Source organism: Artemia franciscana, chromosome 7 (genome assembly GCF_032884065.1).
Source record: "Artemia franciscana chromosome 7, ASM3288406v1, whole genome shotgun sequence".
NCBI classification, from domain to species: Eukaryota; Metazoa; Arthropoda; class Branchiopoda; order Anostraca; family Artemiidae; genus Artemia; species Artemia franciscana.
Window position 1 is genome coordinate 24,926,496 of NC_088869.1, and position 22,821 is coordinate 24,949,316.

At 32.5% G+C, this 22,821-nt stretch overlaps 1 protein-coding gene across 1 annotated transcript in view; it reads right to left on the minus strand.

Moving 5' to 3' along the window:
• The window catches only part of LOC136029039 (methionine synthase-like), an 84,658-nt gene that overhangs the window by 17,919 nt on the left and 43,918 nt on the right, over window positions 1–22,821 (minus strand). The window contains exons 11-17 of the mRNA XM_065707073.1: window positions 19,773–19,952; window positions 17,829–17,945; window positions 13,466–13,696; window positions 10,153–10,305; window positions 7,857–7,949; window positions 4,839–5,007; window positions 2,718–2,920 (exon numbers count right to left, since the gene is read on the minus strand). Of these exons, the coding sequence (XP_065563145.1) occupies window positions 2,718–2,920; window positions 4,839–5,007; window positions 7,857–7,949; window positions 10,153–10,305; window positions 13,466–13,696; window positions 17,829–17,945; window positions 19,773–19,952 (1,146 nt within the window). The remainder of the gene's footprint in view (window positions 1–2,717; window positions 2,921–4,838; window positions 5,008–7,856; window positions 7,950–10,152; window positions 10,306–13,465; window positions 13,697–17,828; window positions 17,946–19,772; window positions 19,953–22,821) is intronic.

The window sequence follows — 22,821 nt, forward strand, 5'->3', positions numbered from 1 at the left end:
AAATTTTCCGACATTTTTAGGGGGGAGAGGTAAACTGAATCACAACCAGTCATCCGTATGCAGGTTGTTAAAACTGCATATAAGCAATATTAGGAACAGTTTTGAGCGTGAAAATAAAATTTACGAGGCTTGTTGTAGGGGATGTTTAACTAACCAAAAGACAATATTAACATCATAATACTACTGCTTCTACTTCTACGACTAGTACCACTGCTGTTATTACTATTACTGCTGCTACTACTAAAGTTAAGGCTACTACTATTAATTCTATTGCTACTACTGCTATTACTATGGCTACTGGTGCTACTACTACTGCTACTAAAGCTAAGGGTATGAAGGTAAAAATTTTGGGCAATATTGAAACTGTATTGAATTAAATCGAAACATACTATGCCCACATAGGTTGTCAAGAGGACGTACCAGAAACTCTTCAGGAACAGTTGATGGTATTAAGTAGAGACTTCCATCGTTTGTTGAAAGAGATGTTGAAAAAAATACACATATGCTATGTGCATACTGCTACTTCTGCTACTACAACTATTGCTACTACACAAGCCAAGGGTATTAAGGTGAAACTTTCAAGGAGAATTTAGAGGATTTTGAACTAAATAAAAACGAACTATGAACACGTAGGTTGTCAATAGGGTGACAAAGCAATATCACAATAACGGCTTACATTATTAAGTTAGACCTTTCGGGGTAAGTTGTGGCAGATTTTGAATTAGCCAGAAGACACTGTGTGTATACATTTACTACTGCTTCTGTGACTACTGCAACTAACGACACTAACGACATTAAGTTGAAACTTTAAGGGAATATTTCGGAGGAGTTTCAATTAAACAAAAAACTATATGTATGCAGATATTAAAAGGGCATATGAGCAATATAGGACATATAAGGACATAGACAGCACTGCTTTATCATAGCTAGTAATATCATTGATATTTTAAAGGAGCTAATTTGATTGGAAATTAAAAGCCCTCTTTACAAGTTAAAAGTGAATGGAGGGAAATCAGCCCTTCTCTTTAGCTCACAATTTTCAAGACACTTCCAATAAAAATTTCAGGACAGCCATTTTGTTCAGCATAGCTGAGCCGTCTAGAAACTATATCTCTAGGATTGTTGGGTAGATGTTCAACCCCCCACATGCTATGGAATTCGCCCATTATGCTTCAAACCTAATGCTGCGTTAAAATTAAATCATAACGCACTGTGTGTATGCTGGTTGCCATTAAGATATTTTAGCAATATACCAAGAACGACTGACGGTATTAGGTTCAAACTTTTGGGGCTAATATTTTATTTATATATATATAATATAATATTATAATAATATAATATTATATAATATTATATTTAATATAATATTATATTTAATTAATATTATATTATATTTATATAATATAATATTATATTATAATATTATATATAGCTAATATATATTATATTTAATTACTACGTCTGTTCTTAAAACTTAAACTAATAAAAAGAGTGGAAGTATTTCCAGATTGTCAAAGGGCATAGATATAATTTATTGGGAATGGTATCAAGTTTTATTTATCAGGTCAACTAGAAGATTTATCCGACTAAATTAAACACTACTATGTGTATCAAGATTTTCAAAAGGGTGTGTTGCAAATCGTAAAAAAAAAGTTTCTCCACCATACAAACAGCAAGCCAAACTATAAATTCTTACGACAAACCGGAAAGATTTAAACTATTATTTTCTTTTTCCCTAAAAAAGACTAGGTGAATATAAATGAACAGAAATTAATTAAAATATCTCTTTCCACAAAGTAAGTTTTTCAAAAAGTACAGAACTCCCAACCAATATGAGCAAAAATAGAATCAAATAATCTACCAAGCGTATAACTACCACAAATCAGCATCGATAAATAAATGACACCGAAAAAAACAGAAATTACAATAAATAACCGAGTCCACCTCAAAACGAGCAGAAATTAACATCAGTAAGACTCAAAACCCCCTATGTTTTCTAAAAACCAAAACATAATTTCCACTTTACTCAGGAAAAAGTTTAAGTTTTTTTAACTAAGATTTTAAGGAATAAATATCAGCATATGTATATTAAACTAACAATGAACATTCATTTCTATTTTTTTCAGTAAAGTGCAAATTATGTTCTGGTTAGATTATTTGATTCTATTTTTGTTCATTTTTAGTTCAATAGTGTTCTTTACTTTTTTTTTGAAAAACTTATTTTGTGGGAAATTTTATTTTTTAAATCAATGTACACTAGAAACCAAATGTGCTACTAGTGAGAAGCCTACCGATAAGTTCAACACAAAACTACTAGCCCAGTAGTTACTTAGGTTTTACACTTAAACATACATTCAGGAAGAAATAAACTTAGCTGAACACTCTTAAAATAAAAACATAAAACAAGAGAATTATACTAAATTATCAGCTGCAAAAAAAGAAGATAATAGATTAACCAATTTTGAAATTCTAGAACTCATTCTAAAAAATGCCTCATTTAATAAAAAAAACCTTCAAACTTGCTATACTTGTGATAAGTTACTATTTAAATTTTAAATAAGTAAACATCTTTAAAATTAAGAATTACAAAATTTGGAAATTAGTTGCAGGAAAAAAAAAATGAACGAAAGAATAGTCCTAATATTAGAGACTTCAGACACTTGTTTTGCTCCCTGGCCACATTAATGGAAAAATGTATTTGAAAAAAAAAAACTTACAACAACAACACTTTTAGAAGCATCTAAGACGTGAACAACGGGAGCGCTATAACAAGGTGCAATTTTAACAGCAGTGTGAGCTCGAGATGTCGTTGCTCCACCAATAAGAAGGGGCACTTTCAATCCGAGACGTTCCATTTCTTTTGCCACGTGCACCATTTCGTCCAAAGATGGTGTTATAAGTCCAGAGAGGCCAATAACATCTAAGAATTTATAAGCACATCTTAATAAAAAACAAGAACTGAATTTGAGCGAAGGCAATGCTATGAGTGGAACATAGACACTATTTTAGCTTGTGATACACAAGAGTTGAGTTGATTCGAATCAGGTTTGTAGTCTCAATCCAACTAGATTTATTGATTTAATTTTCTCCTGTGATTTCTTTTCCTTGATTTCTAGCGTTAGTCCTGCAATGTTTGTCGAATGAATAATTGGACTAACTCAAGAATTTGCGTTCCAAAAAAATGTTTTTAGGTTTGTTAGGCAAAAGGGTTAAACTTGAAACTACTCATAAGATAAAAAATTAAACTTTTAAATAGGGCAGATACTGAAAAATAAAAATCCGAAAAATTCTAAAACGAAAATCCGTTCCTTTAAACAAGTTTTGCCACTTAAACGCAGGGCGATATTACAATCTCAAAACGAACATAAATTCCCTGTGTATGAGGGAATACTACCCCCGCAATGTCCCCCTCTTTACGGTGTAGTTTAAATTACGTTTTTATAGCATTACTACGAATCAAACTGTCATGAGTTTTCGATGTACAAGGGCACGAATATCTTTGAAGGCAATAGTTAAAAGGAACCTTTCTACTACTCAATTAACTGTGTCTTTCAAATTCTTTCAGATGCAAAGTTTTTAGTAAAATGTAAGTTATTTGTCATTCACCCACAACTCAAATGATCTCTGTGTATAAACAAGGACTTGAACTTAGCAAAAATGTTTAGCCTAGCTCTGATTCTGCTATTTTATCATCTGGGCAAACATAACTGGACTACACGGATTAGCAAGTTATGAAATGAATTGAACTCGTTTCAGGTTGAATTATTCAATTCAGGATTGCCATGAGTAGATAAAGAGAGCTTAATTGAAGCGCTCTTAAATTGAAGCGGCCCATCCGGAGCATTAACATTCACGTCTTTTCATTTAAACTTTTTACTTGAGAGAAGAGCTTGACACCATCAATTTACTTAGTCAAAAGAATCAAAAGTACTTTGAAAACCTTCAAAATAATAAAATCATATTTTCGCAAATTACCCAAATGCAAACGGTAAATTTGTAGATACATGCCTGGTATTAGAATGGCGTCCCCTTACACTAAGGGTCAGAAAGCTGGAAGGACAGTTTTTTGGAAGGAAAATTTGCAGACACATGTATGGCATTAGAATGGCGTCCTTACCCTAAGGGTCAGAAAGTTGGAAGGAAAGATTTTTGGAAGGAAAATTTGTAGATATATGTCTGGTATTAGAATGGCGTCCTTACACTAAGGGTCAGAAAGCTGGAAGGAAAGTTTTTTGGAGGGAAAAATATGCAGGTACATGTCTGGTACTAGAATGGTATCCTTACACTAAGGGTAAGAAAGCTGGAGGGAAAGTTTTTTGGAAGAAAAATCTGTAGATAAGTGTCTGTCATTAGAATGACATCCTTACACTAAGGGTAAGAAAGCTGGAGGGAAAGTATTTTGGAGGGAAAATTTGTAGATGCATATCTGGTACTAGAATGGCGTCCTTACACTAAGGGTCAGAAAGTTGGAAGGAAAGTTTTTTTCTTCTTTTAATAAAACTACAAATAAAGGAAAAGACGAATTCTTAACATAAAACAGAAGGAGACTTAAATTTATTTATTTCAGGGATGATGGATATGAAGCAGGCTTAGCAACTAGCGATACCGGTCGTACTTGCAGCTTTAAGATCGGTGTCACCAATTTTGCTTTTCTTTATTAAACTAAATGAATTACAATCCAAGCAACAGTAAGCAATAATATTGAAATAAATAACGAAACCAGTAGGGGGGGATAGCGCTAAACCAAAAACAATAAAATTAGCACTAGAACTTTGTTTTCGCTTAAAAACCGGTAACTAAATAGATAAGATACAATGAATAGATAAAGGCGTAAGTACCTGCTTTTACAGCTATGGCCTTTTCTAATATATTATCACATGGAACCATAACGCCAATATCGATAACTCTGTAGTTATTACAACCCAAAACTACGGCAACGATGTTCTTTCCAATGTCATGAACATCTCCTTTAACTGTAGCAAGAAGAACAGTGCCATTGTACATATCCTACAATAAAAGAAGTTAAGCTGATTTTTATATAGGTTTGAATAGAATGATACCAAATGGGCAGTTTGGAAGCCAAAGCCACTTTTCCTTCACACTTTTTATTAGAGTATGATTTTTATTATAGATTCTTATTAGAGAATAAGTTTTCGTATTCACGAAAACATATTTCACTGAGACTTGTGCGAGGTTTTGCCAAAGAAATTTGACCCTATTTAACTCTTCTGAACATGATACTCAGAAAATTTTGTCAAAGGTACAGTAAAATAAACAATTGTATATAACTCAGGAGAAAAAGAGGAACTCCATATTTGTAAAACAAAAAAAAATTCTCTTGGACGACATATGCCACCGTAATTACGTACTCGTATTTGTTTATTATACTGTTTTAAAACTTCAATCTAGAGTTCATTTAAACCAAATATTGAAAAGCTCAACATCACTGTTAAATTTGAAAAATTCTCAGCAGTTCATTCGGCAACCAAAAAGAAAGGCTCAGCAATTTGTTCCTTTTGGCAATTTTTCAGTAAATTTGAGAGAGGAATCGAAACGGCTTTTACTGACTTTAGTTCACTTGTGTTTTTTTTTTTTTTTTTGAAGTGTCAGAGTACTACTAGGGGAACTCTCATTTTTATAGATTCATAAGGAAGTCCCACATATATTTCTGTCAATGCCCAAAAGTGACAAAAATTTCACATAAATTTGTCGAGAACATCCTACTAAATCAATCCAATCTGAGCATGAATTCTTAGAAGAGATCTCCGAGATTAATGCGCGTTAAATGAAGAAGAACCTTGAAAAACCTGGACTCGAGGAAGTACTGTTTTCGGGGTGCAACACCAGCTAAGCTAGCAGTTGAACGTTCACAGGGAATAAGTGTAATCATTCCTTTCCTGATAGTTTAATTTTCCTGGTTTAATTCAAATATCCCCAAACACATATCCCCTAAAGAATTTGTGGATCTCACACATACTTCCATAAATTCGTTCTCTGCACATTTTAGAATATTGACTTTTCCTACAACGATTTATATTACGCTACCTTTACATTACTCTTTATTCTTTTATTAAAGACTAAACTGATCCAAAAGTGTTTCCATTTGCATTCAGGCTTAAGTACTACTCATTACAGTACATAATACCTATAATTGACAATTGGAAGCAAGCCTTTGGAAGCTAAGGGCTCACATATCGAAACTATCTTGCTGATATTAAAAAAACATTTGATAATCTGAACTGCCGAATAGTTGTTCCTGAAGATAATAAATTAAGGGTATGTAAGTCTATACGGAGAGGTTTTACTATGAATTCTAATTCCTAATGGGGAAAAATTCAATTTTTCATTTATATTTTGCGGGACTCCTCAAGGTACAAAGGAGTTGTTCGTCTTGCCTTTATCATCGCTTTATAGTCTTTATGGGATATTACAATAAGCTTAAAATTCGCTCGTGACTTAACTTTCTTTGACCTCCGAATGACAGCTATCAGGAAAAATATTTCCCTCAATAAAAGCATTACCAAAAATGACCTTGATAATATTTACCTTACCTCTCTTTATGCACAGCTAAAAACACTTTAATGTCCTTTAGCTTTCTACGCAATAGTCTCATGGTGGACGGTGCTCGTGAGTGAAATCTACCATTACTTTCAAGATCCTCGGTTTATTGTTCGATGACGATATAACGTGGTGGTCCTATGTTCCAAGCTTGTTTAAATCAGATAAAGTTTAGGCATAAATATTTACAACTTAAAGGTAACCTATGCTTATCATGTTCACTCTGGTCTTGAAGTAAATATATCTACTCTTGGCACCCTTCTTTAACGAAAACTAATGTTTAGCCTTGACATGATTCAAAAGAGAGCTATTGAAATTATCCTTGGACCTCACTTTTCTAGTTACGACTATTTTACTAATTTGACTATTTTAGAGACGGAATAGACGAAAGGCTCTTGAAACCCGCTCGGGAAAACCCGAGCTGATTGCCTATCCAACTATAAAACTCCCAGGTTCTCAGCTCGATTGTGTTATGTTTTCAAAAAAATTAGACATTAAATGTCTTTTTTTTTATTAATTGTCATGCTCTATGTTACCCATCTATTTTTGCTGGGTATTTGTTCCATTAGTGTTTTGGGTTACATGAATAATTCAACAATAGCTTAACAGATGTGTTCTATTCTGTTTTGACTTACTTGTATTAGCTTACTAGCTTTTGTAGTTAATAAAGCTACATTTAACTCTATTATAAGCGTGTTTTCTCTCTCTCTCTAAAAAAATATCAAATAAAATGACTAAATTCGTAGGAAATGTAGGTCTCAATATTCTCTGCAAAAGATAAGAACAACTAAAAATAGAAAAACAAAGATATTACAGACTAGCCCCCACCCCGAAAAAAGATTAGGTGCGGATACATTTTATTTCAATCTGTCAATATTTATTTTAAAGTACTTGAAACTTACGATCTGCTAGTAACGTAATGAAGGAGTCACTCGCTGTGATTGTTGATACTTTTGTTTCTCAAACTGGCATGCTTTATTAACCAAAATTTTAATCAAATAAAAAAAGAGCATTCAAGTCTAATTTTGAAGTTCCTCAAAAATGGTTAGATTTCCCCATTATTTAAATTCTATTTATATTTTCTTTAATCCAGCGTTTCCACTTTTTCACTAAATAAGATGCTAGAAACAAACGCAGAAAACTGAATGCTACTACTAAACACATATTCAAAATACTGTAAAACTTACAATTTATAGAAGTGAATAATTGAGAACCATTTTATGATTTTTTTTTCTCCTGTAATCAGCCCTGAAAAACTGTAAATCAAATGCAAAAATTAAAAAGATAAAAAATATTACTCCTTCAGGACTATCACTAGCAAGCCTCTCAGCCTCCATATATGGAATTAGATGGGCCACTGCTTTTTTCATCACACGAGCGGATTTGATAACCTAGAATAAAATTACAATAGCCACACTATTATAAAGGATTTTTAAAATTACAGTTTAAAGACGCAGGGACCTTAGTAGTCAAGAAGCGTCTTTAATCTGATACAATACAATACGCAGATGAAAAGGTATAGTGTTGTTTGCAAAGAGCAAACAGTATGGTATTGCTCGTTTTTTTTTATATATAATGTGTTCTGTCACCATAAAGAAGAGAAACAGCCCTGCAAATATAATTATAGCGTTCTGTGATAAGAAACTAATAAACTAATTAAACTGATCAGTTCATATTCAAACCCAGATTGAAGTATATATATATATATATATATATATATATATATATATATATATATATATATATATATATATATATATATATATATATATATATATATATATATATATATATATATATATATATATATATTGTCTTTATGAACGAGTAATAATTGTTTATTTATTTATTTGCGTATGTAGGCATTTTTTCTCAAAATTGACTCAATATTTTTTCAGGAAAATTGGCATCTTCGGATATTTTGGCCTAAAATAACGATCTAGATAGATCAGAAGTTTGAAAAAATTCGTTAAGAGCCTTAATTTCAAAGAAAAGTAATTATGTGAGTGACATCATTTTTATATGCATCAGTATGACAACAACGTTGTCAAGCTTGTCACACTTATGTGGAGAAATCGAAGATTTTCATGTATGGAGACATTTATATTAAATTGCTTAAGAGGAAAAAACTGATAATTGCAAAAATATTTGCATATATTTTGACAAGGAATTACAACAATTCAAAAACCTTAAAAAAGAAAATTTTTTTGAACGCAACCAGGTATATAATGTCAGTAGGAAGGCCCAAAAAACGAAAATTTGCAATTATTACAAAAGACGATTCTCTATTTTGACAAGAGATTACAACAATTCAAAGACCTTAAAAGATCGAACCAAAAGTTTGAAGCTTAGTACATATCGTTTTTGGAAATCAGACAAGCTTCAATAATTAAATATCTTTGAAGAGATCAGAGTATGAAAACACATCAAATTGCATAAAAACCTAAAAATTGGTAATTGTATTTACTTTAACAAGGGATTACAACAATTCAAAAAACTTAAAGAAAACCAAAAGTTTGAAAATTAGTAGAAATCGTTGTTAAAATTTAGACTTGCTTTAATAATCAAACATCTTTGAAAAGAACAGTATGAAAAGATATTGCTACAACAATTCAAAAATCTTAAAAATAAAAGTTGAAGCTTAGTAAAAAGCGTTGTTAGAAATCGAAATTACTTTAATAATCAAATATCTTTGAAAGAAATATCTTTTCAGTATGAAAAGACAGCAAATTGTCTGCGGTTAGAAGACAAGCAACAGTGAGAATCTATATATGTAGAACCCAGCCAAGTGCCGGGCTCCGGTGGCTGATAATTAAAAAATATTTGTATATATTTTAATAAGGGATTACAAAAATTGAAAAACCTAAAAAAAGAAAACCGAAGTTCGAAGCTTAGTAGATATCGTTGTTAGAAATCAGACTTGCTTTAATAATCAAATATCTTTGAAAACTCTGCAATATGAAAACCCAGCAAATTGTCTCAAATTGTCTACAGTTAGAAAACAAGAAACAATGAAAATCCATACATAGAAGCCTACCAAGTGCCGAATGCTGGGGCTCAGCGGCAAAGCCACCATATACATATATATATATATATATATATATATATATATATATATATATATATATATATATATATATATATATATATATATATATATATATATATATGTATATAAATATATATATATATATATATATATATATCTATATATATATATATATATATATATATATATATATATATATATATATATATATATATATATATATATATATATATATATATATATATATCAACAAATGGCAACAAAAACGTACAAATTAATTATTAGAACTATATACGGGTCCGTCAAGAAACGGGGGGGTGTACATTGTCAGGACAACGACTATTATATTGAAAAAGGACATAAAACAAAGACCACAATGGTATTAATTTAAAATCTGAAGCGCATCTAAATGTAACCAATAATACATACGGACAAACAGAACAACAATTTGGTTGGTATCGGATAAATATTTGAATTTCACAATGACTGATTAATGAATCTTGGATTCTGTCTGTTTTTTTTAAAACAACATAGACTATTCATACCTGAGGCAAAAACATTTTTCCAGCTCCAAAAAGATCACCAACAACACTCATACCCTTCATCAGAGGACCTTCAATAATGTTTAACGGTCTGGGATACTTGTCTTTCTGAAGCCGGGCTTCCTCTGCGTCCTCAACAGCGTACTTATCAATGCCCTTAAAAGGTAGAATATTTGATGTATGATTAGTGTCATCAATTCTTAACCTAACACGGCTTTGATTCACGTCAAGGCCAAACTTATTTCAAATTTGAGGAAGCGGTGGTGTTCGCGGGCATTTACTTCAGAAGGATGAGGAACGGCAGAGAGCGGCTATTTTACTATAAAAACATCGATTATATGCAAATGAAAATTACATGCAAATATAGTACTAATAAAAACTAAGAGATCCTAGTTGGGCCAAGGCCACTCTCCTACTCCCCTATGCATGCATCAAAAATAGTTATAAAAATAAACTCCTGCAATCCAGTTTGAATTTTTTCCTTTCTAGAATACTTGTCCTTCCTTTTCATCTATATATCTGATATACCTCAAGAAGACTTATTTCAGAAACCTGGAGCTCTTTATGATTATTCAGAAAAGATCTGAGAAACGATGGAGTAGAAATTTGTCTCAAAATATGGATACATTACAATTTGATTTCAACCCGACTGACGGTACCTTTCTCTAAAAATAAAACAGTGTTTGTAATAAAAAAATGAAAATATCTGTGCACATTGTTTGTAAAACAAGCAACAATAGATGCAACAATAGACATTGAATTATCTATAAATGAAGAGCTTGGCAGCCAAGAAATACAATTTCATATGTATCTGAGGTTATATCTTAGCTTGGATTTAACATAAAACCAAATTATAATTAGTTTTCAATTACGTCTAGGTTAGACCTCACTAGTCTAGACCCCGCTTGTGGAGGCGCTGATTTCAGTATCGCTGAGCTCCGGCCCCCTTAATATTTACATTTTCGACAACAAACTCTATTAATTTTTTAAACCACGGCCCCACCCCATGACACTTATTTTACTACCTGGGTGAAGAACAAAACTGAGTAGACACCACCAGGGTAGATACCTACTCCAGCAACTCGCATACACTCTAGCATTTGGTGTACCTGACTTGTCTGAAAACATTTAATATGAGAAAAGAAGAATATTAACAATAAAACGAGATTAATTGACGGTTAAAATGGCACAACTGAAAATACAAATTCTAGCTTATCAGGTGTAACAAGCGAGCCGTTGGAAAGCCAAGTACGTGGAAACCCTTTTTATGCTTATTTTTCAATTTAATATGAAAACATCTTGACCGATTCTCAATTTCGTACGTTAATAAACAGTTCATGTACGGTTTCATACAAAAAACTAGAAATACGACAAAAGAATAAAAATCTAACAAAGAGATTTTAACCATGTAGTAGTAGTAGTAGTAGTAGAACAATTTTATTAGAAATAAACATTTCTTAATCAATAGCACAACATAAGCGAAGCTTGCGAGGCTGTGCTAAATTCAAAGAAAATAAAGAGACAATATGGAGAATAAGAAAATATGGAGAATGAGACCATATACCGAAATAAACAAAAAATTTGCAATGCAAACTGTTTTTAAGATGATTTGACCGAGTTCATAGCAGCACGCGCTTAGATAAATTTTCTGCACTCAAACCCAAAAGTAAAAATCACACCGAACCTGAACGTTTTTTTTTACTATACAATTGTTTGTATTAAAATCAGTACCCCTCTCATGTTTCAACGTTCTCTAGTTTACTTCCTTCCTTGTTTCCTTTTCAATATCTTACTTCATAAGCTTAATTGATTTCACTTTTGAACAGGTTAAACCTATTTTTGACAGATTTTCACAGACAGACATTCTTTTAGATTCTACGGTTTCCTGTGAATGAGCACTGTTCAAATGAACTCATTTAACTGAACTATAGGTTAAGTCAGCCCCCCTTTAACTCAACCTGGTTTAGCTCCAACCCATTCAACTCAATCCCCAACAACTCGAACACCATTGAACTGATTACCATCTAACTCAACCCCCATGCAGCATAGCTTCATGTAACTCAACCTCCAATGGGCTAAGAATTTGAATCAATCCCCCTCCCATTAAACCTAATGTGGCAACCATGAAATTCAAGTGTGTTCGGGCCCTGGGAATGAAGAGCTTTTCTAGTTTCAAATGTATGACAGAAGGGTAAATTGCTCTTTTTTAGAGGGGAGAGGAATAGTTTTCCATTGTAGTTGCATAAAAAAAAAAAAAAAAAAAAAAAAAAAAAAAAAAAAAAAAAAAAAAAAAAAAAAAAAAAAACAATGAATAAATACCATTTAATTTGACTCAACTTTTATCACTTCCAAGAAAGCGGGCTGAATTATAAGTTCTAGGTATAGTGTTGATTTAAGAAGAGTCGGGCTGAATAGTGCTGACACAGTGGTTGGGCTAGACGGGGGTTAATTTACATGAGGGTTGAATTGAACGGAGGTTTATTTGAACGGGGATGAATTAAAATTGATTGAGCTACACGAGGGTCCAAATTAATGGATCCAATCAAACGAGGGTTCAACTGCAAGGGCACAATTTATTTTAACTTAGACGTAAACACCCATTTTTCGTCATTTCCTTTTCTTGACAAATAAAAGAAAATACTAGAGTAATTCAGTTAATGATACATAATTCCTTTCCTTGCAGAAAAATGTGATAGAGCCTCTCCCAATGCCATACGACCATTGGTTCAATACGACGATTCCTAGGGAAAACAAAGGCAGCAAGTAAATTAACACCGATACCTGAACACATACGGAGGGATTCAACCTCATCTCCAAATATCCTTTCTAATACATATACCTCCTTCCCATAAGTAAGATTAGCAATACAGCAGAATTCAAGTATCAGGGGAAAATAAAATGTTAAAGTTGTTAAATTTAATTCCCTTTGATAATGGTTTTGAACAAGTTTTTGGAAACTTCATTCGTCATTGGAACATGTAACTGATGAACCAATAGATTTAAGCACCTGTACGTTATCTTCCATTCTACGCATCCAACAAAACACTCTTGTTTTTACTTTTAATAAAATAAGATGTAACAAAACAAGATGAACTCTTATTAGATCATAAATATTCTGATAATTATTATGATTAAAGCCAATGCCAATAAAAGTTACCATTACGAAAAGAAAACTCACCTGGGTAATGAATAAAACCGCATCAAGATTACAAAAAAGAAACAAGTACTCCTTTCTATGCCCTTATACTGTGGTGGCCTTATCCATGTCTTTGAAACAAATGAGGATAAAAAAAGTTATCTGCTTCAGCCAACTTACTTTTATGAGTGAATGTTCAAGGCGTTCTTCTACTGGCCTTGTACGCCATTCATCAGTAACAACAGCAGCAGATGCAGTCTTGCCGTGTTTCTGAGCATATTCCAAAAGTTTTTCAGTAGCATTTGGGTCTCTATTCCACATAATATCTTCAGCTAATTTCAACAGCTTTGGATCAATATCATCATACACGGGAAGAGCCCCAGCATTGACAATACCCATATCCATTCCAGCCTTTAAAAGAAATCATTTTAGCTCAACTTATTTAGAGCGTAAATGCAAGATAAAAAACTTGAGCTGACTTGAGCACCTCTTGTGATTAATGAGATTAATAAATACAAAAAAAAGAACACTCGTTGCGTTGTACATACAGAATCATTGTAAAATTTAAGAGCCTTGTATTAAGAAATTATCTTCACTATACATTTTTTTGGCACATTATCTTTCTGCAGTTCTGCAGCTTTGGTATTTCAACGTAACACCAAAATTATGCTATAGGTCAGTAGCTGAGAATCAGTTTTGTTCACCAATAAAGTATTTTTTTAAATTTGCTTTCCATTTTCTTTTTTAGACTGAAAATATGTCAAAATGACGTTAAAACACGAAAATTTTGCTATAGTTCAGTAGCTGAGAATCAGTTTTGTTCACCAATAGAAATATATTTTTGAAATTTGCTTTGCATTTTCTTTTTTAGACTGAAAACTACGTTAAAATGACGTGAAAACATGAATAAACACGTAAATTTTCCTATTTTTAAAAAGATTTAGTTCATTTTCAAAACAAAATCAAAATAAGACCATAATTCCGGCATGTTCCACAGATATATGTGGAGCTAATTGATCTAAAGATAGAAATATCTTCTCATTTCGGTACAAGTTAGAGCTCTTGACTCGTCACGAAATCAAATGCATTACAGGGAACATGCAGCTTAATGGAATCTTTCCAAAACAGAGCCAGTTCGAGCTGCGTACCCCTTTATTTGTCTGTAATTTAGAGTTTTTACTCTCATTTAATATAAAATATAAAACACTCAGAATTTAAATTTTAATTTTTCAAATCCACTAACTATAATTAATGAAAATGAGTTCCGACCGCAAAACTATAAATGATTATAATTAAATTAAAGGTTTAAAATAATCAGACGATCATTATAAGTAGTTACAGGCGTATATTGCAGCTTAGGGTAAATTTAAAGTTAAAAATAACCTAAATTTAAATCAACAACAATCAACAAATTTCTTCTCGTAATATGGCTTACTTGTGTCGTTGTGCAATTACGCACTGCTTCATTATTTTTCAGCTAACGGCAAAGCTTGTCAAACAACAAACACAAAAAAATTGTAGCGTACATATTTCTGTTAAGACCGGAGATTTTTTTTTCCCACCCTTCTGACACCAAATTCGAAATCACCACTTACCCCCTCCTCCTAACGAAACTGTCACTGAAAGTCACAACTTGATCTCCATGCCAAGAACAAAACAGGGAAGACATAACTTTTTAAATGCTCACTTACGAAGAGAAAAGATATTTTATCCTTTAATCAAATCCCTTATCTATTTGCACGCCTAAAATGTCTAATATCATTTTTTCATAAAACTAAAATTTTAGCCGAAAAAGCAATATCCTCTATATTTGACTTATTTACTGACGGAAAAAAAAGCTTAAAACCGGACTCAAGCCCGTAACCTCAAATATTGAGGTTTTTAATGCTCTACTATCCGAACTAGCGAGGCTTGGTAATTGGTTTTACATTTTTTATAAATTAGTTTATTGGAATAACGGGTTTTCTACTAACTGGTTTTATCTAGAGTAACTGACACTTACCAATTATATAAAGTACGGTCAATCTAATCTTCCTTATCCTTGCAATGAAAAATTAGTTTACAATATAGCATAAATATTACAATAAAAATTACTATGAAAAAAAAGCAATTCAACAACAACGGGAATAACTAGATAAGTTTCATTGAGCTTGACAAGAATATTTGATTTCGTGTCTGTTATTCTTGCTTCCATCTAAAACTACCGAATAAAATGAGAATTTATGGAAGCAGGTATAAACAAGCTTGCCAAGCCTAAATATTACCAATAATCATCAGAAAGAAAAGATATACGCGACCCAAAAATATTGGAAATTCTCAAAATATAAGCTCGAATTATCTACTGTCCTAACAAAACTGTTAGCTAACAGTTTAAGCCTATAATACCATATGGATCCATTAAGAATCATTCGAGTAACCAAAGCACAAATTTAAGGATTTCCTTATCAGAATTTTTTCCGAATACCCCCGAAGTTGTGCAATAAATTGGCTAAAATTTCAAACAAATTCCGCAAGTCTCGTAAAAGCTAGCACTCCCTTTTCATTTATTAGTTACTTTCATATATCCGCTAGCATCCCATTTAGAACTGGCTTCGACTTATTAAACCAGTCTAAATAAAATTCTAATTACAACATAAGAAAGAAAAAAAAAAGCTACTAGATTTTTAGATACTATAACAAATATTCATTTTAATGAAAACAGACACTAAAACGTTTGTGTAAAATAACCCCTAAGCTACCTCCGATCTTGCTAATGAAACAATATATTAATAGACAGTCATCAATGGGTTCAGTCCGGGTTAAAAACTGAAGGGCTCCCGAAAGGGCTCCAAACCTGAAGCTGTTATTTGATTATTTATTCATAACAATATGGATTTGATTAAGCATGGGCACTGTTTCTGTTTTTATTTCTGTTCCTGTTTCTGCCAAAAAAAAAAAAAAACAACAGAAACAGGACATATGTTTTTGTCGGACCTGTTTCTGTTCTATTTTTTGTTAGCCTGTTTTATTCCGTTTCTGTTTCTTTTCGTTTAACAAAGTATTTGCAGTGACGCTATTGTTAAGGCTTACTAATTTGGGGGGATTGAAAAGTCTTCATGCTATGATCGCCTCCTTCAATTTGTGTAACCAATGAGCAAGAGATAGATGCAGACAAAGACGATCTATCCGACGTCATAGATGGGGATATTGCTAACACCGCGTCTGATATGGACTACCCTCACAAGTTGGATGAAGAAAGTGTATGTGATGAGTGGGCTGAAACTACATCTGACTATGGAGGCAGCACTAGAGACGTATTTTTTACTTTATTTAGCTAGCTCTTGTAACTAATGCTTTTTCAGCTAAGAAGAAGCTCTAGTCCAAGAACAATACATCCTCCGGAGATTGAGAACACGTAGCTTAATATGAACTTTAAAGCTGGTCAAAAGCAGAGCCAGAAGTTTGCAGTAGTGTTACCTTAGATCTTAGAACAAAATAGAAAAGGTTGAACAGTTTGAAAAGAAGTGGAAAGGCTTTATAGTGCAAGTCGATAGAAAAGGCTCTAGTGATTTATCAGTGTTTGTATTCAACGAATTTTAGACACTATGGATACATCAGTAGCTGCAATCTAGTAAAGAGCAAATCTCAGCCTATAGTAACCAGAAATTTTAAAAAAATGAGTTTTTAGAAAAAAACATTCTATGCAAAAATTATTTGATACTGACTCAGCAATGTTGATTGCCTCCATTAAACTTCAATATTAAGACTAGCACACAAAAAAGATTTTCCTTAATTTAGAAAGAAAAGCTCAAAATCTCTCAAAAATGGTATTCGACCGAAATAAGACACCACAGAAACTGCCACGGGCAAAAACCCTGACCGGAGGTGCAAAGTCTCCGCCCCAAAAACCAAAGAAATTCCAATTTTAGCATGGACAGTGCAAGCAATCCAATGTGCAATAACAACTGATGGAACACTCGAAACAAGAATGTTTCTAAGTGACAAGTTCAAAGCTTGAACTTCAGTTTGTTTTCCATGTTATTCAAAGCTCTTGTGCTTTTGTATTTAAAAGAAAAAATTATTCCTTTTATTTCATACTCTGTTGTTCAACATCTTGAGGTGGCAAGAACGAAATCCTGCTAAGCCCAGGTCCTCTAATAGGTTTTAGAATCGCCTGTGCAGTCGGGGTTGCATTCTTTGCGCATGCAGAAGATTAAAAATAAGGTGGATTAGTGGATTTGGGATATGACATATGACTCGCTAAGATAGATGACAGGATGCAACATCTTAAAAAAGAGGAAGACAAACGAAAAAACAGCTGTTAAAGCAGCTGTTTTTTATAAAAACAGCTGTTTCCTGTTTTTGCAAAAAAACAGAAAAGAAAGTAAAAACAGGTCACCTGTTTTTGACGGACCTGTTTCTAATCTGTTTTTTTTTTTTTTTTTTTTTCGTTTGACAGTGCCGATGCTTCGATTTGATACGGGTTAGTTCAAAAGGCCATATTCCATATATCTAAAGAAATACATAGAAAATAAAATTCTACTTTTAATCTAATATGTTTTACCTTAATAGCATGATAGAGGAAAACTGAATGCATTGCTTCTCGGACAGCTTCCATGCCTCGAAAACTAAAAGATATGTTGGAAACGCCTCCACTTATGCGACATCCCGGACAAACTTCCTGAAAAGAAATAGCATGAAACAGCGAAAAGGAATAATAAAAATGAAACATTAAACAAATCCCAAAATGTAATTCACCACCGAATTATTAATAGCAGTAAAAATATAATTTCGTCAAAGAATTTTGTTAACTTTTACTTATGACAATTATCGTTAACTAGGTCAAAAGCCTGTTGGACGACAGGCATATAAAAATAACATAAAATCGTAGCGTATACTCTTCTGTGAGAATTACGAAAAATAGGTGTGTCCCTTCCCCCAAGACCAAATCTAAAGTCTCGCTACACCCACAGCCCCACCCATAAAAATACTTTGTTTGAAAGTTTCAGGTCGATCTCAAGCCAAAAATCAGTAATCATTTTTGTAGTTACTATCTCTCCTTACCACCACCCCCCTCTAAAAAAATCCTAAGTTTCAGCTAGCTCCCCAGCCATGCGATAAATGTGGTGTACTCTGGGGGAAATAATGTATAAGATTCATCACGATTTAATGAAACCTACTGACAGTGAGATGATAAATGGTTGTTTGGCTTTGGGCTTGAGGTATCGCTGCAAAACATCAAACGATTGTTTCCAGATTTGAAGATCAGTGATATAGGCACTTATATAGATGGACATATTTCGAGCTATTCTGGGCAATAATAGTATCAGTGAGTTCTGAGTCTTTCTTTAACAATAAATGTTGTTATTCTTCACTCCTATTTTTGAGCACAATCTAACCATAAAGGATTCATGGCTAGTTCAATTTTTACTCTGACGAGGGCCAGATCATAATAAAAATCTAAATTTAATAACAAATAATAAAAATAAGATAACTGTTTCCAATGATTCACTTTCTAATCGCTGGGAAAATCATGAAACATGGAGCTGCAGGGCTATGCTTGGAAAAAATAATCCCGAATCTTTTAGTTGGACTACTAGTTCAAACTTAAAATTCTGACGAGGGATATAAGATAATAAAGATAAAACAGAGAAGATGTATAGCTTTTCACTACTGAAAATTTTCAAGACAAAGAATTATTATTAACATTGTATCTGTAACCGTCAAAATGTTGATTTTGGAACCTAAGTTTTCCAAATATTTCAAAAGAGGTCTTTCTGAATAAACCTTTATCTCTATGGAGTTGACGCATATAAGGATTTAGGATTCTATTATTTTCGGTTATAATTTGTATTCTTTTTTAATGTGTTCTTTTCTTCCTAATACTTTACGGTGTGAACATACTTACACAAAAAACATACAGATATAGGAAGCAGAACTTCTTCTAAAGTTTTCAGGGAAACAAATATTCGCAGTGACCAAGTTATTTTTTTACAACTCAATATACAGTTTTCAAAATCTACATTCTCCCCCGGAGGGTTTCTTTTAGATCTTAAAAATTTAATGAACTTAAAATCATTAATCCTCTAAAAAAGGTAATAATGGATAAAACAATTTATGCCTTAATCGGCGTATATTAAATCTACATTATAATAATAATTTATTTCAACCCTATTTACATACATGAAATGCACTTAGAAGAGGACAAACACACGGAAAAATAAAATAAAATGGAAACAATAAATTAAAGGAAATAAAAAAAAAATAACATCTCAGCTTCTTAGGCAACATACTTCAGCTATACAGTTAAGTAGAAAGTGGACAATATTTTCTCAGCACTTACGGAACCTGTCCACAAGCTGGTCTATTTTTGAAGAAATATAAGAAATGCCAAAAACGCCAATTATGTGTCATACAAGCCTGGCCTCAATTCTTCCTCGAATTCGAAGGAATATTTCACATTGTCATTTTAAAAGAAATTGCCAAGTAAAAATCCGCTATAGCTTACCTTTATTCGTTTGGTCGCTTCAATAAAATTGATAGCATATTCATTATGTTCTTCCATTCCTGTTGCAATTGTCAAAATATTAGGGTCAAATATAATATCCTTCGGGTTAAAACCAACTTTTTCAACTAGGATATCATATGAGCGTTTACATATCTCCACTTTTCGCTCGGTATCTGCTGCCTGTGAAAGAAAATTTGAAAACGTCATAAAATAAATCATTCAGCTTTAATATATTACTAAATTAGGCTTTAATATATTACGTTAAATATTTTGTTGTCACATAACGTGAGTAAAAGAAAATCGTAAAATAAAATGATATTAAGAATAAATAAACAGCAAAATGATAGGCCAGTTAAAAGGAGAACAACAAAAATGAGAAAAGAAGAATAGGAAATTGAATACTAAAGTTATTCGTAAAGTCTGGAACGAAGAAGCTGATGAGCCTGTCAATTGATGTGGCCGGACGGTCAAACAGCTCGAGTTCTATAGCCCTTGTGATACTGAGTCGTCCATGAATATTTGCGACTACCTGTAGGGGCAAAAGATCCACTACGGAATTCGAAGTCAATAAAGTTTAATGCAAGGGTCATAGTCAATTGTTGATGTTTCTATAACCCTTTTCTAAACTGAGTCGTGTCCTATGACTGTTTTACGACTACCTATAGGGGCATAAGATCCACTGCGAAATTCAAAGTCAATAAAATAAAAAGCAAAGGCCATAGTTAATTGTTGGTGTTTCTATAGCCCTTTTCATACTGAGTCTTGTCCCATGAATATTTTACGATTACCTTTAGGGGCAAAGATCCACTGCAGAATTCAAAGCCAATAAAGTTTAATTCAAGGGTCATAGTCAATTGTTGATGTTTCTATAGCCATTTTTATAGTGAGTCGTGTCCCATAAATATTTTACAAAGATTTTCTATATGGGCAGTAGATCCACAGTGGAATTTCAAGTCAAGAAGAATCATAGTCAATGGATGATGTCTCATGCCTACGGGATTTGAGTTTAACTGACCAACTATCCTTCCACATTTTTATATTTTCAAAGTACAATTAGTTGCGCTCTGCACCCAATAAGGGATCAAAATAATGTTCCATACTTCGTTTTACTAGCAGGGCTTAAAGCAAACTAGTTTACTTGAATTTTTTGAGCAACCAACTGAACGGACAGAAAATGCATTTTTTTTAAACTTAGGGCGTCTAGTATCCAACTGAAAACAAAATTGGACATGGCTTCGAAATGGAAATTGGACATGGCTTCAAGGCAGGTGCGCGCCCCATTATATTGTTGAATTTTAATACCTTCAAAGGCTTTATAAAAGTTTTATTTGACAATTTAAAACGTTTTCTTCACGAATGAAATAGTTGACATGAACGTAAAAACAGGATTCAAGTAATGCCAAATTGACTTCATTGTCAATTTTCTTTACGCTACACCGTAAACGGCGTTAGTAATCCTGATTCTACACCGTAGCCCCTGCTACATTCTATTGATAGCTATAGGAAAACGCTACTTAATACAAGATCAATTAGAAGACCTATGCCTCCAGAAAGTTCCTTTTTCTCCGTTTAGATATCATTAATATACTTTAAATACATGCTTCGGTAAAATTTACTATTTTACCAAATTGACTTCAATTCTACTTGAAAAAAAGCGTTTTACTAAATACAAGGCAGCTTTCCCATTTAGCCGAATTCATCCTTAGTGTCCGAGCAATAACACTAACGATGAGTATAGCTGTTATAAACTGGCTTAGAGATGATCGCACGGAGTGATGCATAAAACGAGAATAAAACATAACAAGAACAAAAACAAAGACTTATATTGAAAAAGCAAAAAGAAGAAGACAGCACTGGACCAGCATGCTTGACTTCATTGGCATTCTGAAACACATACGTCACTTTTAAACGTGCGTGCCACGTGCCAAGTCCCATAAGAACTGCAACAAATCACATTTTTTTTTATTTACTGAAATTTGACATTCAACTTCATTCTATTTATATTTTCTTTGCATCTTCCCCCATCTCGCTCAAAAGAATACCTTTTTTAGTAATCTCCACTTCCCTGAGAAAATGACAACAAACTTCCCTAATAAAATTATTCCCTTTGCGGATATGTACATTACGTCCCCCATTTTTAGTCTTCAAGAACTACGAGATATTTATAATATTTTACAGTTTGCAATAAATAAAGAGAAGAAATTTATACTGCAGTAGTATAGATTTTATAATGAAAGGCCCTTGCAGAAATGGCGTAAAAAACAAGCCATTGGGCACTATTATTTTTACTGCAGTTTGATTAATTTATACGAAATTTCGATGCACATATGCCATAACATAATGCTATGTTAATAGACACTTTTTCAACATTTGATATTTACTACAGTTTTACCAATTTTACTGGAGTTATATCGGCTTTTAATGAAGGGTTTCAGCAGATGGCATTAAGAAGCATCCCAATAGGAATCGATACCTTCTTTTAGTATTCGATATTGACTACAGTCTTACCAATTTTACTGCAGTTAGATCGACTTTTAAGGACAAACCTTTGCAGAAATGACATAAAAAGTAACCCAATAAGAATCGATGCCTTCTTTTAATCTTCGATATCTACTATAGTTTTATAAATTTTTTCTGCAGTTCTAGCAGTTTTATCCATCAATATTCGATTTCCTTGTGGTTATGTCCCCCATTTTTAGCCGTCGAGAATAACGAAATATTGATAATATCCTACAGTTTGCAGCAAATAAAGACAAGAAATTTTTCTTGCAGTAAAAAAAATATAGACTCTTTAATTTCTTCGCAAGATTTCTCTTTTAACAACAGAATGAATGATAAAGCCTCTGAGTAGGATGAAAAACAAATTCGTACATTTAAAAAAAAAAGACACAGCCTATAAAAAATTTCAAAGCAAACATTTAAAATTTTAAAAGATATTAAAGAGCCTGTCTATAATATAGAAACATAAAAAAACATGAGATTATATCCACCAAATCGATAAAAAAATATGCTAAATACCTACATTGGCTTTAGAATATTTTCTTAAAAT